General features: G+C 45.1%; 1 protein-coding gene across 30 annotated transcripts in view; it reads right to left on the bottom strand.

The window, feature by feature from the left end:
• Positions 1-17,481, bottom strand: part of CELF2 (CUGBP Elav-like family member 2) — a 552,082-nt gene that overhangs the window by 143,197 nt on the left and 391,404 nt on the right. For all 30 annotated transcript variants that reach the window (XM_081210125.1, XM_081210105.1, XM_081210107.1 and 27 more), the window contains one exon: positions 3,538-3,620. In XM_081210125.1, coding sequence (XP_081066251.1) covers positions 3,538-3,620 — 83 coding nt within the window. The remainder of the gene's footprint in view (positions 1-3,537; positions 3,621-17,481) is intronic.

The raw sequence follows: 17,481 nt of genomic DNA, 5'->3' as shown, positions 1-17,481 counted from the left end.
CCAGTCTGGAGGGCTATCTGCATCCAATCTGTTGCCTTAGCCGCATGTGATACAGAGCCTTTGTAGGCCCTTTCTAGAAGTTTCGAAAGGGAAGTACAGCAAAACGCACCATTAACTTCTTATTAATTTCACAAGGCGCACATGCACATCCTTAAAATAGTGGTGCTGCAACTTTAAATTACAGAACTGGCTCGGTGTTTAATGAGAGATTTAGCACAGCAGGGTTTCTGTTAAATTAAGTTGTGCCTTCACATCACAGTGGGGAAACAGGTGTATATTGGTTTAGAATTATGGAAATGTTGACTAATTCCAAGGCTTGTAATCAAACAGCTAGGCACCCAAGCAATATTTTCTTCCAAGAGGTGGCATTAATCATGCATGCCTAGCAATGTTGTCTTCATGTCCACAAAAAAAAGCACTGAAACTCAAAAGGAACAAACAAGGTGCCAACGCGTTTGTGTTGAGGAGCGGGGCGGGCAGTTTTTCTGCTAGAGGCGCACACAAAATCAAAGCTGCAGATGCCCACGTCCTTTGAAACGGAGAATGCGGCAGAGAGAATAATACGACAAAACTAATTGGGCCAGCAAGGCCTTACTGGATTTTAACTCTCAGTCAGCCCTGAACTGGAAGGTTTTTTTCCACGAACACACAAGTTCAGCATATTCCACTAACAGTATTATTTTCCAGGGACAGTCCCAGATTTACAGAAACCGTCCTGGTTTCTTATTTGAACCCAGAACGTCCCACTTTTCCTTAGAACATCCCTATTTTCACTTTTAAAAATGTTGGAAGGTATGGTAAAGGTAAAGGGACCCCTGACCGTTAAGTCCAGCCGTGGTTGCAGCGCTCATCTCGCTTTACTGTCCACAGACAGCTTCCAGGTCATGTGGCCAGCATGACTAAGCCGCTTCTGGCAAACCAGAGCAGTGCATGGAAATGCCGTTTACCTTCCTGCCGGAGCAGTACCTATTTATCTACTTGCACTCTGATGTGCTTTCGAACTGCTATGTTGTCAGGAGCAGAGACCCAGCAACAGGAGCTCACCCCGTCGCATGGATTCGAACCTCCAACCTTCTGATCGGCAAGCCCAGGATGCCCCTATTTTCGTCAGAGGGTATGGAGTTATGTGACTCCCCAAGCCAAGGAGATCAGTAACTATACAAACTTTAGAAGACGTCTGAAGGCAGCCCTATATCGGGAAGTTTGTTTAATGTTTGTTTTACCTTTTTTACATACCATATTTTTTGCTCTATAAGACACATCAGACCACAAGATGCACCTAGTTTTTGGAGGAGGAAAACAAGAAGAAAAAAAATCTGAATCTCAGAAGCCAGAACAGCAAGAGGGATCTCTGTGCAGTGAAAGCAACAATCCCTCTTGCTGTTCTGACTTCTGGGATAGCCGCGCAGCCTGCGTTCACTCCATAAGACGCACACACATATCCCCTTACTTTTCAGGAGGGAAAAAGTGGGTCTTATAGAGCAAAAATTACGGTATGTTGGAATTCGCCCAGAGTGGCTGGAGCGACCTAGCCAGGTGGGCAGGGTATAAATAATACAGTTGTTGTTGTTGGATAGGACAACCCTATTTCCATCGAAGAAATGTTGGAGGGTATATACTAAGGAGTCACACACGCAGCAAAACAAGCAAAACCTAAACTCAAAACCTTCAAATTGCTGTGGGGACCAGATGTCAAAACCACTCATGGCTCATGTGCAGCTGTCGAGAAATGTGAGCCACAGAAGATTGATCTGGCTTTCTGGTGACGCTGGGAGAGAGAAAGGAACCACTTCAATTTGTACACAGAATGGGGATGCTGGCCAGTATTGACAGCACCCTTGTTTTACAATGGAAACGGGCACAGAGGGACTGATCTAAATTGCGGGTCTCGGGGGAGGGCAGGCAGGGGAGGGAAATCGATAGGATTCATTCTGCACACTCTGGCAGAGCAAAGTGAACAAGTCCAATTTGGGGTGCGTGAGCCACATTTGACAGCAGGCAGTGCCTTTGGTGCTCAATCCTAAGAAGCCGACTCTTTCTCCCTGCTCCAGAATTCCAGAGATAAAAGGGAAAGGGACATGTGTTTAACAGCGCTATTTATGATCCTATCATTGATTTCACTGTCGGAGGGTGCTTCCAGACGGATGCGTTTTTGTTGTTCTTTGTGGGATTGGTGCTGTTTATGCGTGCAAGTAATTGGAATCGAAATGCCAGCCTGTATCCCTTGCTCCCAATTTAATCTGGATTTACACTTTCTGGGGGGAATCCAATAAGTAAAAACAAAAAATGCCAGCAACTCACATGTGATATCTCAATGATACATTTGCAAATTAAGTCCCTGTCTGATAGCACCCTAAGTCTCCACAGCCCCGCATAACACACATAGAAAACTGCCTTATGCCAGACCATCCAGTTCTGCATACTCTGACTGGCAGCAGCTCTCCAGGGTCTCTGGCACAAGGTATTTCCCATCACCAGGCATTGAACTTCAAGGACATTCGGCATGCAAAACTTGTGCTCTACCACTAAGCCATGGTTCGCTGGTGTTTACCGCCTGCAGTACCCTGAGATTCAGAGTCTCATGCTCTACCCAATGAGCGGTGCCAGCTTGTTTGCTGCAGGGCATCATGTCCTGCCCTAAGTAAATAGCACGTTCAATGCACATTTAAAGCACATGGAATTGTGCGCATAATAAACCCAGAGAATCCACTGTCAGTGCTGGGGTGGGGGACCTGTGGCTCTGCAGATGTCCTTGGACTCCCAACAAACAGCATAAGCAGTGGTCAGGGCTGATGGGAGTTGTAGTCCAAAAACTTCTGGAGTGCCACAGTCTTCCCATCAACGTTCCCAGCACCTAGGGAAGACCTTATTAATAAATCAAGTAGGCCTTTTAAGTTTGAATGCATAGTTTTAACTGATTTATAACTATTGTCTCGCATCTTTGTAAAATGTGTTTCCACCCCTCAGCCCGGACACTTGAGGTCCAGCTCAGAGGGACTTCTGGCAGTTCCCTCATTGCGAGAAGCAAATTGAGAGGGAACCAGGCAGAAGGCCTTCTCGGTGGTGGCGCCCACCATGTGGAACGCCCTCCCATCAGATGTCAAGGAAATAAACAACTATCTGACTTTTAGAAGACACCTGAAGGCAGCCCTATATCAGGAAGTTTTTAATGTTTGATGTTTTGTTGTGTTTTAATATATACTGGAAGCTGCCCAGATTGACTGGGGCAGCCTAGTCAAATGGGTTGTTTAGATAAAAATAAATAAATCCGCTGCTGGTTCGAATCTGGAGGGCAGCTACTATGCAACATTATGAAGAGTTTTCAACCATATTAACAAGCTCATGATTGGGCTGACCAATGGGCACAGTTTGCAGACATTTAGCCACCAGCTTATTACCCTCCTGTGGAAGTCCGAGGCATTTGGGGGTTACCCAGATCCTTTAAGTAGCACCTTCTCCAAGCACAGTTATTTATTTCACTTCCCTCCTGCCAACCTGCTTCCAGCTCCAAAAGTGAAAGGAAGTAAATGTACTCACCCCAGGTAAGGTTTTAATATTGTGCAGTGCATTCTGTGCTTCAAGCGCAGCTTTTCTTGTATAAAACGTTACGAAACAACAACCTACAGAGAGAAATTGGAAAGCTTTCAGATATTACCGGGAATGGATTGCTCAGCTACAATAGAAAAACAGAGAGAGCGATTCAGGGCTGGGGGTGTAGAGATGAATGAGAGAAATGAATATACGAAGGCTTGGAAAGGTGACTTCTAATGAGCCAACATGAGTGGCATGAATCACAGGAACACTTTATTGTTTAAAAAGTCAGGGAGAGAAATATTAAAAACCACCCCCTTCTCACTTCACACAAGCTACCCACGAAGCACACCTACAGCTTCAGCAAACTCTTACTGCTCGGAAATCACGTTAACCAAAAGTTCAGTCACCATTGCGATGTAAACAGTGGGGTATGCTTGTTTTGTGGGCTGTTGCCACATGCCTCAAGTGCAGATTGGTTTCAAAATTTCCAACAGCCAAAGGTCAGTTTCTTCCTGCCCTAAAAGCCATCGATGGATTCCTCTGGCAAGCTGAGCCACAGAAAACAAGTTCACTACATTTATCCCCAGTGAAGATCCTCACCCCTTACTGTTCAAGAAGGTGCCAAGAAGCTGAGAATTGGGACAAGTTTGCGAGCTCATCTGAAGCCTCATCTGCGATGGGGATACCCCTGGCTGAAGCCTGTGAGAACTGCTGCCAATCAATGTAGACAGTATTGAGACCAACAGTTTTTCTTGGTTTAAGGCAGGGGTAGGCAACCTAAATGGGACGTGGGTGGTGCTGTGGGTTAAACCACAGAGCCTAGGGTTTGCCGATCAGAAGGTCGGCGGTTCGAGTCCCCGCGACGGGGTGAGCTCCCGTTGCTCGGTCCCAGCTCCTGCCAACCTAGCAGTTCGAAAGCACAAAGTGCAAGTAGATAAATAGGTACCACTCTGGCAGGAAGGTAAACGGCGTTTCCGTGCGCTGCTCTGGTTCACCAGAAGCGGCTTAGTCATGCTGGCCACATGACCCAGAAGCTGTACGCCGGCTACCTCGGCCAATAAAGCGAGATGAGCGCCACAACCCCAGAGTCATCCGTGACTGGACCTAATGGCCAGGGGTCCCTTTACCTTTACAGGCAACCTAAGGCTTGTGGGCTGGATGTGGCCCAATCGCCTTCTCAATCCTGCCCACAGATGGTCCAGGAATCAGCGTGTTTTTACATGTGTCCTTTTATTTAAAATGCATCTCTGGGTTATTTGTGGGGCATAGGAATTCGTTCATTCCACCCCCCCAAAATATAGTCCAGCCTACCACATGGTCTGAGGGACAGTGGACTGGCCCACGGCTGAAAAAGGTTGCTGACCCCTGGTTTAAGGCAATTTTCTATGTTCCTAATAGACAGTGGGATCTGCAGGGAAGAATTGATGCCCGGGGAAGGGTTAAATGTCCCCATGTTTGCTTGAAACACATCACAGATAACCCTCAGTTTTCCTTGTAACGTGTAGTCCCATCTTATGGGTATATGGGTGGTGTTGGGGTCTAAACCACTGAGCCTCTTGCGTTGGCGGTTTGAATCCCCACGACGGGGTGAACTCCTGAAAGCATGCCATTGCAAGTAGATAAATAGGTACCGCTGCAGCAGGAACGTAAATGGCATTTCCATGTGCTCTGGTTTCCATCATGTTGCACCAGAAGTGGTTTAGTCCTGCTGGCCACATGACCTGGAAAGCGCTGGACAAACGCTGGACAAACGCTGGCTCCCTTGGCCTGAAAGCGAGATGAGTGCCAAAACCACATAGTCACCTTTGACTGGACTTAACCGTCCAGGGGTCCTTTACCTAGTCCCAATTTATCTCACAGCTACCTTTCCAACAGTAAGAGCTGTTCAACTCTGGAACAGACTCCCATGAGAAGTGACAGACTCTCCTTCTTTGGAGGTTTTTAAGTACAGGTTGAATGGCCAGCCGCCATGTACACTCTAGTTGAGATTCCTGAATTGCAGTGGGTTGGACTAGATGACCCTCAGGTCCCCTTCCAACGCTACAATTTTATGATTCTACCTTTCCTGTGGGCCCCAACTCAGCCATTGCCCCTCCCATGCTGGAACAGTTTTCCTCCTGCAATTTACCCAGGAAAGGTCTGCAATGAAGAAAGCAGCTACCGACTGCGTCTTCCTAATGCAAACAGCAGCAGCCATGTTTCTGCCACTGTAATACACGGAAATTCATCATGGCGCCCTGGAAACGTGCTGAGCGCTGGCATTGCAGTTGTGCTGAACAGGGAACGTTGTCGGGGAGCTGTCAGGAGGAAGGCCTCTAAGTAACGGATGCAAACAGACTCACCCTTAAATTTTCACAGTTGACAAGAGAGACCATTTGGCAATTATTTCAGCCCTTTAAGAATCATTATCAGCATCAGTAAAGGATCATTAAATCAGTCAAAGATTGTACCTTCTGAATGGAGGTTTGCTATCTCTCTCTCTCTCTCTGCCTCTTAAGAGCCTTCTCTTTCTCTCTCCGATATCAATCTTTCCCATTTTACACAAATGGCAAATTTATACTGATGGGTACATGTGAGAAGACTCTTGGCACCAGACTCTAAATCTTGTTTCTGAATGGTCAGATAACTACAGTCATACCTAGGGTTGAATATGCTTCATGTTGAGCGCGTTCGAGTTGTGCTCCGCAGCAACCTGGAAGTAACGGAGCACGTTACTTCTGGGTTTCACTGCTCGTGCATGCGCAGACGCTCAAAATGACATCACGCACATGCGTGGAAGCGGTAAAAAGCGGCGTGTGCATGCGCAGATGTGCCGTCACTACTTATGTTTGCTTCTGGATGTGAATGGGGCTCCGGAACGGATCCCGTTCGCATCCTGAGGTACCACTGTATTTAACCAGATCCTGGGGAGTGTCAGCTTCCTACATACCTGTGTGTGTATATACAGTGCTCTTTTTCTTGAAAAAAGAGGTGCTGGAACTCACCACAAACACCTCCTTTGTTCTCTTATAATGACAATGGCGCTCACCTGAGAGGTGCCGGAACTCCGTTTCAGTGAGTTCTGGCTGGAAAAAAGCCATACACACACACACACACACACACACACACACACACACAGGCACATACCCTGTGCATGCAAACCTTTGTTTATGGTGTGCTTAAAGCAATGATAATGGGGCTCAGGAAACCCCTTTCAGCTAAGGGCCACATCCTCATTCTGGGTAATGTCATGTACTGACGTTCTCCTCCTGGGCCAGCAGGGGGATACTGTAGATAGTTTTCACTCAGGTCCACATATGCAAATAAGGGATTGAAAGTGACGTTCAGTGATTGGGTAGTTACCAAAAATGGTTACTGTTGCATTCTAGTGGAGCTCTATATAAGCAGGCTGGCTGAACCCTTCAGTTCAGTTCTGTTCTGGCCTGTGAATAAATAAGAGCTGTTTGAAGAATCGCTGTGTCGTCTGATATGTTCACCCACAATTTAACAGGCAAATTTCTGAGAGTACCTGTCCACCCTAAAGTGCAATGTGTGAATGCAACAGGCCAAAGTTTGCAGAGGCAAGCTTGTGTTCCTCCTCCTCGCTTCTCATCCTTTAAAATTGACTCAATTTTGTTATGTATGCGGCATCCGCAGCCAGAATTTTAATTGCAACATATTGGGAAAATGAAATTACACCTACAAAATCAGAATGGCAAGTTAAACTGTTAGAATATCTGCAAATGGCAAAAATGACAGGGAGGGTAAGAGGTATTCGACGCAAAAAGTAAACCAAGAATGGATTATATTCAAGGAATATCTGAAAAATTACTGTGACAGCAAAAACCTCCTGGCAGATCTTGAATGAGTCTTGCAATGTTTAGATAATATATGTAAATTTAATGTTTCTATTTAATCTCTCTTTTTTCTTTTTCTTTTCTCCACCCCCATCCCAATGACTTAAGAAAATAATATAATAATATGATACTGTGTAAAATATAACCAGTGTAATTTAGTTTTTTTGAGAACAATCGGAAGCCTATTTTAGGTCTTTTTAAAATTTCTTGTATTTTTAATTTTTTTGCTGTATGGGATGAGATACAAATTGTAATATAGTATATTGTTATATAATTTTGTGAAATATGTTTAATAAAGATTTTTAAAAAATAATAAAATAAAATAAAATATACTCAAGCGATACCACAAACCCAAGCAGATACCCCAGTTCCATTTCCTAACCAAATCAACCACCACGACTATGATGGAAGGTTATACAAAACAGTATCTTGGAGAGTGGAAAATTCATAAATGAGCTATACTATAAATATGAATGGCTAAATATAGCTCATCTATTTTTAGGGATAGGCAAATGTCACTTTCAGATGTGTTTACTTGCAAGTCTGTTCTGTCCTGGTTCCATAATAGTTTGCATTTCTAAAAAATAAAAATAATAAAAATAAAAATTCACATGGAAGGCAAGATTTAACCATATATTTGAATACATGTTTTTATAAAAAAAAATGCATTCTCTCTGAAAACACACCATTTAAACTATTTTTCAATGCATTGTGAGCTTGGGGCTGTGTTAGAATATTCAGGCAGCAGAAAACTAGTTGGATTCCTAAGATCTAGGCTGCACATTTATTCTAGGAGGTGCAGATGAGGTCAGCCTGTACTGTAACACACGGAGATTCAATTCCTCTAGATCTCTGATAAAAAGCTGTACTTCACAAACACCCACACACATACACACTAGAGAGAGAGCTCTTGGATAATGGGCACCCTTAGTTAATTAAACTATTAAAAGAAGCTTATCTGGGCTTCCTTTAAAAAAATAATAATGTCTGAACTGCTGACAACCTGTTCACTCAAGTCAGCCATGGCTTGACACGGTGTTAAAAATGCACATGTAAAGCAGTTTTGAGTTTGGTGCAGTGGTTAGGGTCCAAATTTCCACTCAGCCATGAAGCTGAGGACACTGAGACCCAGTGCTGAGGGCCTTCTGGTGGTTCCCTCACTGCGAGAAGTGAGGTTACAGGGAACCAGGCAGAGGGCCTTCTCGGTAGTGGCACCTGCCCTGTGGAACGCCCTCCCAACAGATGTCAAAGAGAACAACTGCCAGACTTTTAGAAGACATCTGAAGGCAGCCCTCTTTAGGGAAGCTTTTAATGTTTGATGCATCACTGTATTTTAATATTTCGTTGGAAGCCGCCCAGAGTGGCTGGGGAAGCCCAGCCAGATGGGCAGGGTATAAATATATTATTATTATTATTATTATTATTATTATTATTATTATTATTATTATTATTATTATTATTATTATAGCTCAATGGGCAATCTTAGGCAGGTGATAAGTCTCTGAGCTTAACCTACCTCACAGGGTTGTTGTGAGGATAAAATGGAGAGAGGGAGAACCATGTCCACCAATGCAATTCTGGGCTGCATCACTAGGAGTATAGCATCTAGATCAAGGGAAGTAATAGTGCCACTGTATTCTGCTCTGGTCAGACCTCACCTGGAGTACTGTGTCCAGTTCTGGGCACCACAGTTCAAGAAGGACACTGACAAACTGGAATGTGTCCAGAGGAGGGCAACCAAAATGGTCAAAGGCCTGGAAACGATGCCTTATGAGGAACGGTTAAGGGAGCTGGGCATGTTTAGCCTGGAGAAGAGGAGGTTAAGGGGTGATATGATAGCCATGTTCAAATATATAAAAGGATGTCATATAGAGGAGGGAGAAAGGTTGTTTTCTGCTGCTCCAGAGAAGCGGACACGGAGCAATGGATCCAAACGACAAGAAAGAAGATTCCACCTAAACATTAGGAAGAACTTCCTGACAGTAAGAGCTGTTTGACAGTGGAATTTGCTGCCAAGGAGTGTGGTGGAGTCTCCTACTTTGGAGGTCTTTAAGCAGAGGCTTGACAACCATATGTCAGGAGTGCTCTGATGGTGTTTCCTGCTTGTCAGGGGGTTGGACTCGATGGCCCTTGTGGTCTCTTCCAACTCTATGATTCTATGATCTTGGAAGGATGGTGGGCTAACAACAACAACTGCCATGTTTCCCAATAAGAGCAAGGAACCAGAAAGTGAGCTGATCCGCGTGCCAAGAGCAGGGAGATCAGAACTGGAGAACAAGTCAGAGCCATGAAGGATTCATGTTTCCAAGCAAAGTCCCAACTTGAGCAGGAGGATTCTTCTCTAGCCCAACCAGGAGAAGAGACTTGATGGCCAGCCTGGGTCACCCCAGAACCTGGGAATTATCCTGTGCCTTGAGCAGGAGAAGGAAAGCTGTGCTCCTCAGCCTCATTTAATGCACACCTTGGTCAAATTTCCCATGGGGTAGGGGGACTCTGGTCAGGGGGAGGGAGAAAGCAAGCAGATGGAACGATGGAAGGAGTGCAGGTGGAAGCCCTTTGCAAGAGATCAGTTCAGATCTCTGCTATGAAGGTGGAGAGGGGGTAACATAGAATCATAGAATCATAGAGTTGGAAGAGACCACAAGGGCCATCGAGTCCAACCCCCTGCCAAGCAGGAAACACCATCAGAGCACTCCTGACATATGGTTGTCAAGCCTCTGCTTAAAGACCTCCAAAGAAGGAGACTCCACCACACTCCTTGGCAGCAAATTCCACTGTCAAACAGCTCTTACTGTCAGGAAGTTCTTCCTAATGTTTAGGTGGAATCTTCTTTCTTGTAGTTTGGATCCATTGCTCCGTGTCCGCTTCTCTGGAGCAGCAGAAAACAACCTTTCTCCCTCCTCTAGAAGGGGTAGCAAAGAGGGAGAAATGAGGTGGTCCATCAGCCCCACCCACTGCATTTTGTTGTTGTTGTTTAGTTGTGTCCGACTCTTCCTGACCCCATGGACCAGAGCACGCCAGGCACTCCTGCCTCCCGCAGTTTGGTCAAACTCATGTTGGCAGCTTCGAGAACACTGTCCAACCATCTTGTCTTCTGTCGTCCCCTTCTCCTTGCACCCTCCATCTTTCCCAACTCTCTTTTCCAGAGAGTCTTCTCTTCTCATGAGGTGGCCAAAGTCTTGGAGCCTCAGCTTCAGGATCCGTCCTTCCAGTGAGCACTCAGGGCTGATTTCCTTCAGAATGGACAGGTTTGATCTTCTTGCAGTCCATGGGACTCTCAAGAGTCTCCTCCAGCACCTTAATTCAGAAGCACCAATTCGTCGGCGATCAGCCTTCTTTATGGTCCAGCCAAAGATTACCCTTGATGGAATGTGGCCCTTGACAGAAAAAGGAAGGTGCCCTTCTCTGGTCTAGGGAAATGCTCCATGCTGTGACCATGAGGTCTCAGCACACATAACAGCAGCTGTGCGCAGGGCCCTGCGTTACCAGTTTGATCCCTGGCAGTGCATGACAATAACCAAGTGATGAATGATATGAACAAGGTCTAAGGGGAAAAAAAGGGGGGGGGAATGGTAGGGGAAGCTTTTTAGTGCAACGAGCTCTGTCAAGTTATAAGCATCAGCAGCTGCAAAATTTGCAGTCCAATCTTTCAACACCTGTCATTTTCAGCCCCCCCTGAATGACTTTGGGGCTCTCCTAAGTTGTGAACAACACACACACACAAACACACACACACGCGCCAAAACCTGCTTCTGGCATTGAAACCTTGACAACACGGGATAGGAGTAACAAGATCTTATCGCTGTGAATCTTCAAAGGCTACTGACAACTTTCAAAGGAAAAGTGTACAGAAGCCGCTTTTTGCTTCTAGCCTAATAAACTCCTCCAAAAAAGAAGAAAAAGAAGAAAGGTTCTAATGATTATCTGATGATTGAGCTCTCCCTATTCTTTTAGCAACCCCCCCAAAAAACCCCCAACCAGAATCCCAGTCGACAAATTCAATTCAAGATACATTCGCATTCAGGACAGCAACAGAGTCATCATGTTATGAATTGAAAATTCCTTTAAAGGCTGCCTTTGAATTCTAAGGGGCTGACAGATCAAGGAATGGATGGCCCTGGAAGGGTAAATGAGTGAAGTTCTGCGTGTGTGCGCTCCCCCCCCTGCATTCCTTTCTGTGAATGAAATTCCCCTTCGCATCCACATTTGCAAGCAGAGCAGGTGCTGGCTTCACACAAGCCTGGAATCTCAAGTGAGGGGTGTTGGCAGCTTGTCAATGCGACTGAATCTGAGCAAGTTTTCAAGTCAAAACAGGGCTTGGGTCCAGATATTATGCACCTTTCCGCACCTCCTGTGCCATTTTAGATGCCACCCTTATGACGGAACGGGGTCAGCATTTATGGGGGGGTGGGGTGGAAATCTCATGCCACACAGCTGTTGACACATGAAGACGTTTGCCAAGCACAAGCCAGTCGGGACAGCTGCAAGGGGAGCGATCGATGCAACCTCGCAGAAAACCGCAAGCTCGTCTTGCAGGCTGCGAGCTGAATCCGAGATGCAAAGCAGGGAACCTGGCAGGGCTGCCTTCCCGCAAGACCTCCCCTTTCAATTGCTAAAAAAGGAATTCAGGTATAAAAAGAACAGCCTTTTTCTTTCTTTCTTTTACACAGGATCCACGGAGAGTAATATTTGGGACATTTAATTTAGGAGCATGCTCAGGGAAATGGCATCCTGGGGAAACAGGTTTATGAAATAAATTGGGTCGCAATTAGCAGAGACTTGTGCACGGTGTTTGAATTCTAGGACAGTGTTTCTCAAATGGTGGGCCTGGACCCACAAACTCATCGGCCAGCCTGGCCCCCTAACCATGCCATAATTCACACCAGAAAGGTCCTGCGTGCTGAGTAAAGGTTGATGGAAGACAGAGAGGTTTGTGGGCAGGCAGAGAGAGGGCAATGGGAAATGAGAGAGCAATCAAAAGGTTAGTATTTATTATCATGAGTGTGTTTCTTCGGGGGGACGGGGGACGGGACGCAGGGGGACGTATACCCCTAAACATTTTGTGAATCTAAGTTTGGCCTCATTGAGGGGCAGTATTTCAATATGAATAGGAAAATGAGAGTACCCCAAACATTTTTTTAAGGGGAAAAAGCACCAATTATCATATTTATAATTAAACAGAGAACAGAAAGGATGTGACAAGAAAGCTGTTACAGGAGGAAGAAGGGAATGTAAAAAGAGAGGGAGGAAGGAAGGAAGTGAGTGAGTGGAAGTTTTCTCTGGGAGTGGGGAATAAGGTAAAAGTGGAATGTGAAAGCAGAACAGCAGACAAAATTATAGAATAATAATAATAATAATAATAATAATAATAATAATAATAATAATAATAATAATAATTTATTTATATCCTGCCCTCCCCAGCCGAAGCTGGGCTCAGAGCGGCTAACAACAATAAAAGTAATACAGCATTCTAAAATCAATTCATTTTAAAATCAATTCAAAATCAAATTAATGGCAACCATTGGGCTAGAGTTCTGTGAGGATTACTAAAGGAGGGGGTCAGACTGTGCCTTGGCCAAAGGCCTGGTGGAACAGCTCTGTCTTGCAGGCCCTGTGGAAAGATGTCAAGTCCCGCAGGGCCCTAGTCTCTTCTGACAGAGCGTTCCACCAGATCGGGGCCACAGCCGAAAAAGCCCTGGCTCTGGTTGAGGCCAGCCTAACCTCCCTGTGGCCCGGGATCTCCAAGATGTTTTTGTTTGAAGACTGTAAGGTCCTCCATGGGACATACCAGGAGAGGCAGTCCCATAGGTACGAGGATCCTAGGCTGTAAATGTACTTTGACAGGCATGTGGAGGTGGGAAGGGGAAAATAGCTGAGAAAAGGTTTCCTCCATTTAGAGGCTATAGATCAGCAATCCTGCTGAACATGGGGAGGTTGAGTCATAATACCTCCAGGGCCAAAAGTGTTTTAACTCAAGGAAGGCTGATCTCTGGAGCTCCTTGCCATGAGGACAACTCTGGGGCAAAGAATTTAACAATTCCCAAAGGAGGATTAGATATCAGTAGAATATGATGTCAGCAATTGCTTGTAATTATGCCAAACTTTGCCTCTACCTGCCACTAGGTAGAGTAATTTTCAGCCATCTCAAGTGAGCCTAAGGGGTAGAAAGTTTGAAAAGCCCTGCCCTAAAAACAGAGATCCATGTTCAAGCCTGATGGGAAACCACACCTTATGATTTCAAAGCCCTTGTAGATGCTACTGACAGACTAAAAGATAAGATACAGTATTAAGAAGGGGACACAGATTTGCATCAAATTTGCATTGATAATTTATATGTATAGATGCAAGTCTGGAAATTGTTACTATGAGTTAGACAGTTACATTAGCAGAACCCACTGCATCAGGTCAATGTCTCTTCCAGTCCACCATCTTGTTCCTGGTTAATGGCCTAGAAATGAGTGAATCTTGGGAGCTAATAGTTAGGAGATTATTATCTCGTAGCTGGAGGTCTCTTGGGTGCTTTGAAGGAAATAGCCACCAGAGAAATACAGAAACATTGGAAGCCGCATTGTGCTGAATCAGACATGCATAATTTTATTTGACACCTTTTCACAGTTCAAACCATGCTCTGGTTGCCTTACAACATGGGGAAAAAAATACATGACTACAGCATAACAAAAGTAGTCATGAGCAATAAATTAAACATTAAAAAAATACAAAACCAAACTGAATAATTTCCACAGTAAATCACAACAAAATCTAAAATAAAGATACAAAAAAACCAACATCAGCGACCCTACCCCCAGCAAAAAACAGCAATCCTAAACGATACCTCAGCCCAAGAATTGGTTCAGGGTTGTGGAACTTGCAACCCTCCAGATGCCATGGGACTCCCATCAGACCCTGCCAGAATAGTCAGTGGCCAGGGGAGACAGGAGCTGGGGTCCAGCAACCTCTGGAGGGCCACAGGTTCACTACACCTGAGCTAGGGACTATGCAAAAATGGACCCTTCTAGCTTTCCGGTGTTACGCTACTTCATGGCTGGGGATGGAGGAGAAAGACAACTCAGTTCTCATTTACAGTGAAAATTATCAAATTTGCACTTTCTTAAATAACACGAGAACTGCAACACAGCCATCCTTCAAAATTCGCACTTATCTGAATTTTGTGATGCAACCAATGTTGACAAAAGTGAATATATTAGGAGAAAACGTACATTAAAATGCATATATTAGTGAAAACAGCATGCAAAAATGGATTACATTAGAAAAAAATTGCTTGCAAAAATGTGTTTATTAGGCGAAATTTGCACTAAAACGCTGAAGAATTATTCGTAATATTTTTTAAAAAACACAAAACTCACAAATTGCCGCAGAAATGCGGAGAACCGAATTTAAGACTGGAAAAATGATAAACTGGGAGGCACTGACATGGACAGATCCTTCCAAATTTGGGACTCAGCTTCTACTCAAAGTGCCTTACCTCTTCCTCTTTCCACACTGTAGTGGAAATGCGGAAGACAATTGTATTTCGAGGAGTTAGGCGGCATGTCCCTTTCCCTTTAACACCCCCAGTTTGATTCTCGTGTTTCACACACCTGTCGGGAGTTTCTTGGGTTCTTCTGTGTTGCAAGCGCTGTCTGGATGCCCGGCTGCAGGTAGTGGGACACTCTCAGCCGCTCTGTATTAGTTCCATCTCAGGGTCCTGGGCTAATCATGAGTAATGCCCGGTGCATTTGATTACATCAAGGCAGGCTATAAAAGCCATAGGTGGGAGGGGCCTGGAGAGCTTCTGCCCAGATCAAAGGACCTGATGCTGGGAGACTGACGGTCGGGGTCTTTCTCCTGCTGGTCTACCTGGGGCTCCGGGCAGCTGAAGGGGAGATTGGGTAGCCCCTGTCAGGTATGTTTTATGTTATGCTTTGTATGCCTGCTGTTAATAAAACTGTTTTGGTTCCCCTTCCACCTCCTCATTCCTTTTGTCCCGATACCCTTGGAAAGAACTGCTGTAACAGCAGCATGAATATTATTGGCCCAAAAATGGAAGCAAGAAGAACTACCAACATTAGAAGAATGGAGGATGAAAATGATGGACTACGCAGAATTGGATAGGCTGACAAGAAGGATCCGAGACCGGTGAGACCAGAGGTTTACCGAAGACTGGACTAAATTTACTGAGTATCTGGAAAGTATTTGCGATGATCAAATTACATTTGTAGGACTACAAGAAGTTCTGTGAGGAGTAATTTAAGAAATATTGTAAAAATGGAAAGGAAGAAATGATTTGTTAGAAAATGTAAAGGCAATATTAAGTTAAGAACTGCAGGAGAAATAATTAAGACGGAAGGCTATCAGAGATGCTGAAGGAAGTCCAAATAAGGATATATGTATAATAATTTGTGTGGTATGTCTTAAAATTTTTGTATGCTAAAATTAATAAAATATATATATATATTTTTTTAAAAAAGGAAAGAACTGCTGTATTTGGCAGCACACACACTGAGTTGGGAACATAGGAAGCTGAAGCCTTGTCCCACCCAGGTCAGCACCCAGGTCTACCCCTGCCCTACCTGCGGGCACCGGGATTTGAACCGGAGGCTTTCTGCCTGCAAAGCAGAATCACTACCTCTGAGCTACGGCCCTTCCCAATTGTGAGGAAGCACCTTCTCCTCTGCACAACAGCAAACAGCAGGAGGGAACCTCCAGTTCGTAGGAGCCGACGACTAAACTTGCGGCACTCCCATTTTGCTCTGCATTCTGGTTATGTCTGCATTTTCTGTTAATTGGCCAGAACTTGCTGTTTCCTGTCAGCCTTTCGTTGCGCGAGGGAGCGCCTTCAAAGAAGCCTCACTCTGTCATCCTCATACCCTTGCGAATACAAGCGCTCGCTATAAACACCCTCTCTGTCTCGTAAATTGAGGTCTCTTTTCTACCTCCCACCCCCCTTTGACCTAGATTGAATCTGCTGCATTCTCAAGCCTTTTGGGAAAGCGGCGAAGGACTAATGCATGCCGGTTCCGTGTGCCACAACACTTCCTTATCCATTATTATGTAAATTTTGACTAAAGTGCTACACGTAGATGTGGGGAGGGGGGCAGGAGAATATCAAGGACAAAATTGCTGGAATCTGCTCCCCCCCCACCCTTGCTCTCTGTGAAATAAGCCACTTATATTAAACAATTTTAAATGCCTAATAGCTGTTAAGGGTGGGGGGGGGAGGTATTTGACGAATTTTAATGTACATTTCTTTTCTCGTATAGGACAATCGCTGCTTTCAGCGGGTTCCTGAACTGTCGGGACTGAATGCATAATGAATGGGAAGTTTATGGCTCATCAGCTTCTATGGCAAAGCACTGTGGGTTACGGGCGCGGAACGAAAGGGCAAACTCTATCAGATTCACTTCTGCCACGCTGACATTTATCGCGGGCTGGCAAGACCCCCGAGAAACTTGAAGAACACAGAAGCATTCAGAGTGGCCAGCAAAGTTGCCTTGTTATTCCCTCCCTCCCTCACCATCTCCCACCCCCACCAGAACAGGCCTCCATTAGATTTCAAATGCCACAGCAGATAATAAGGAGAGAGGAGAAGAAGCCTAGCTGGTTGCTAGGAGGAAGCTCAGACGCTGAGCCAAAGAGTTGTGGTTCCCAATGGCTTAAATAAGCCGCCTTCCATCAGTCCTGTCCCATTAGCATCCTTAGGAGACCATTGGCAGGAGTCCGGATGACCATGAGCCCAAGGCAGAATGTAACATCCTCATCGACTCCAGCTCATTGGAATGCTTGAGATCTATTGGTCAGAAGGCGGGGCTCCATTTGCGACAGGCTCAGCAATGGATTCCATTGCTGGGCTCTGTACTCAGCCCATGGTGGCATCCAATAATATTCACATATTTTAAGGACCACATTTATTTTCAGCCGCTCCAAAGGGCGGGGGCCTGAAACAATGGGTGCAAATTATCAGGGGGGGGGGAAGGATTTAGACTAAACATTTGAGGGGAAAACCCTCCTGATGGCATAAACTGGTTGGCTATGGAAAAGACTGTCTCAAACAGTGGTGGACTATCCATTAACAGATTTTAAAGCAGATGTGAGATGGCCACCTATCAGGGAT

The sequence above is a fragment of the Podarcis bocagei genome (assembly GCF_964188305.1).
Source record: "Podarcis bocagei genome assembly, chromosome: 10".
NCBI lineage: Eukaryota > Metazoa > Chordata > Lepidosauria > Squamata > Lacertidae > Podarcis > Podarcis bocagei.
The sequence above is the reverse complement of the archived record's forward strand: the minus strand, read 5'-3'. Positions and strand labels throughout refer to the sequence as shown.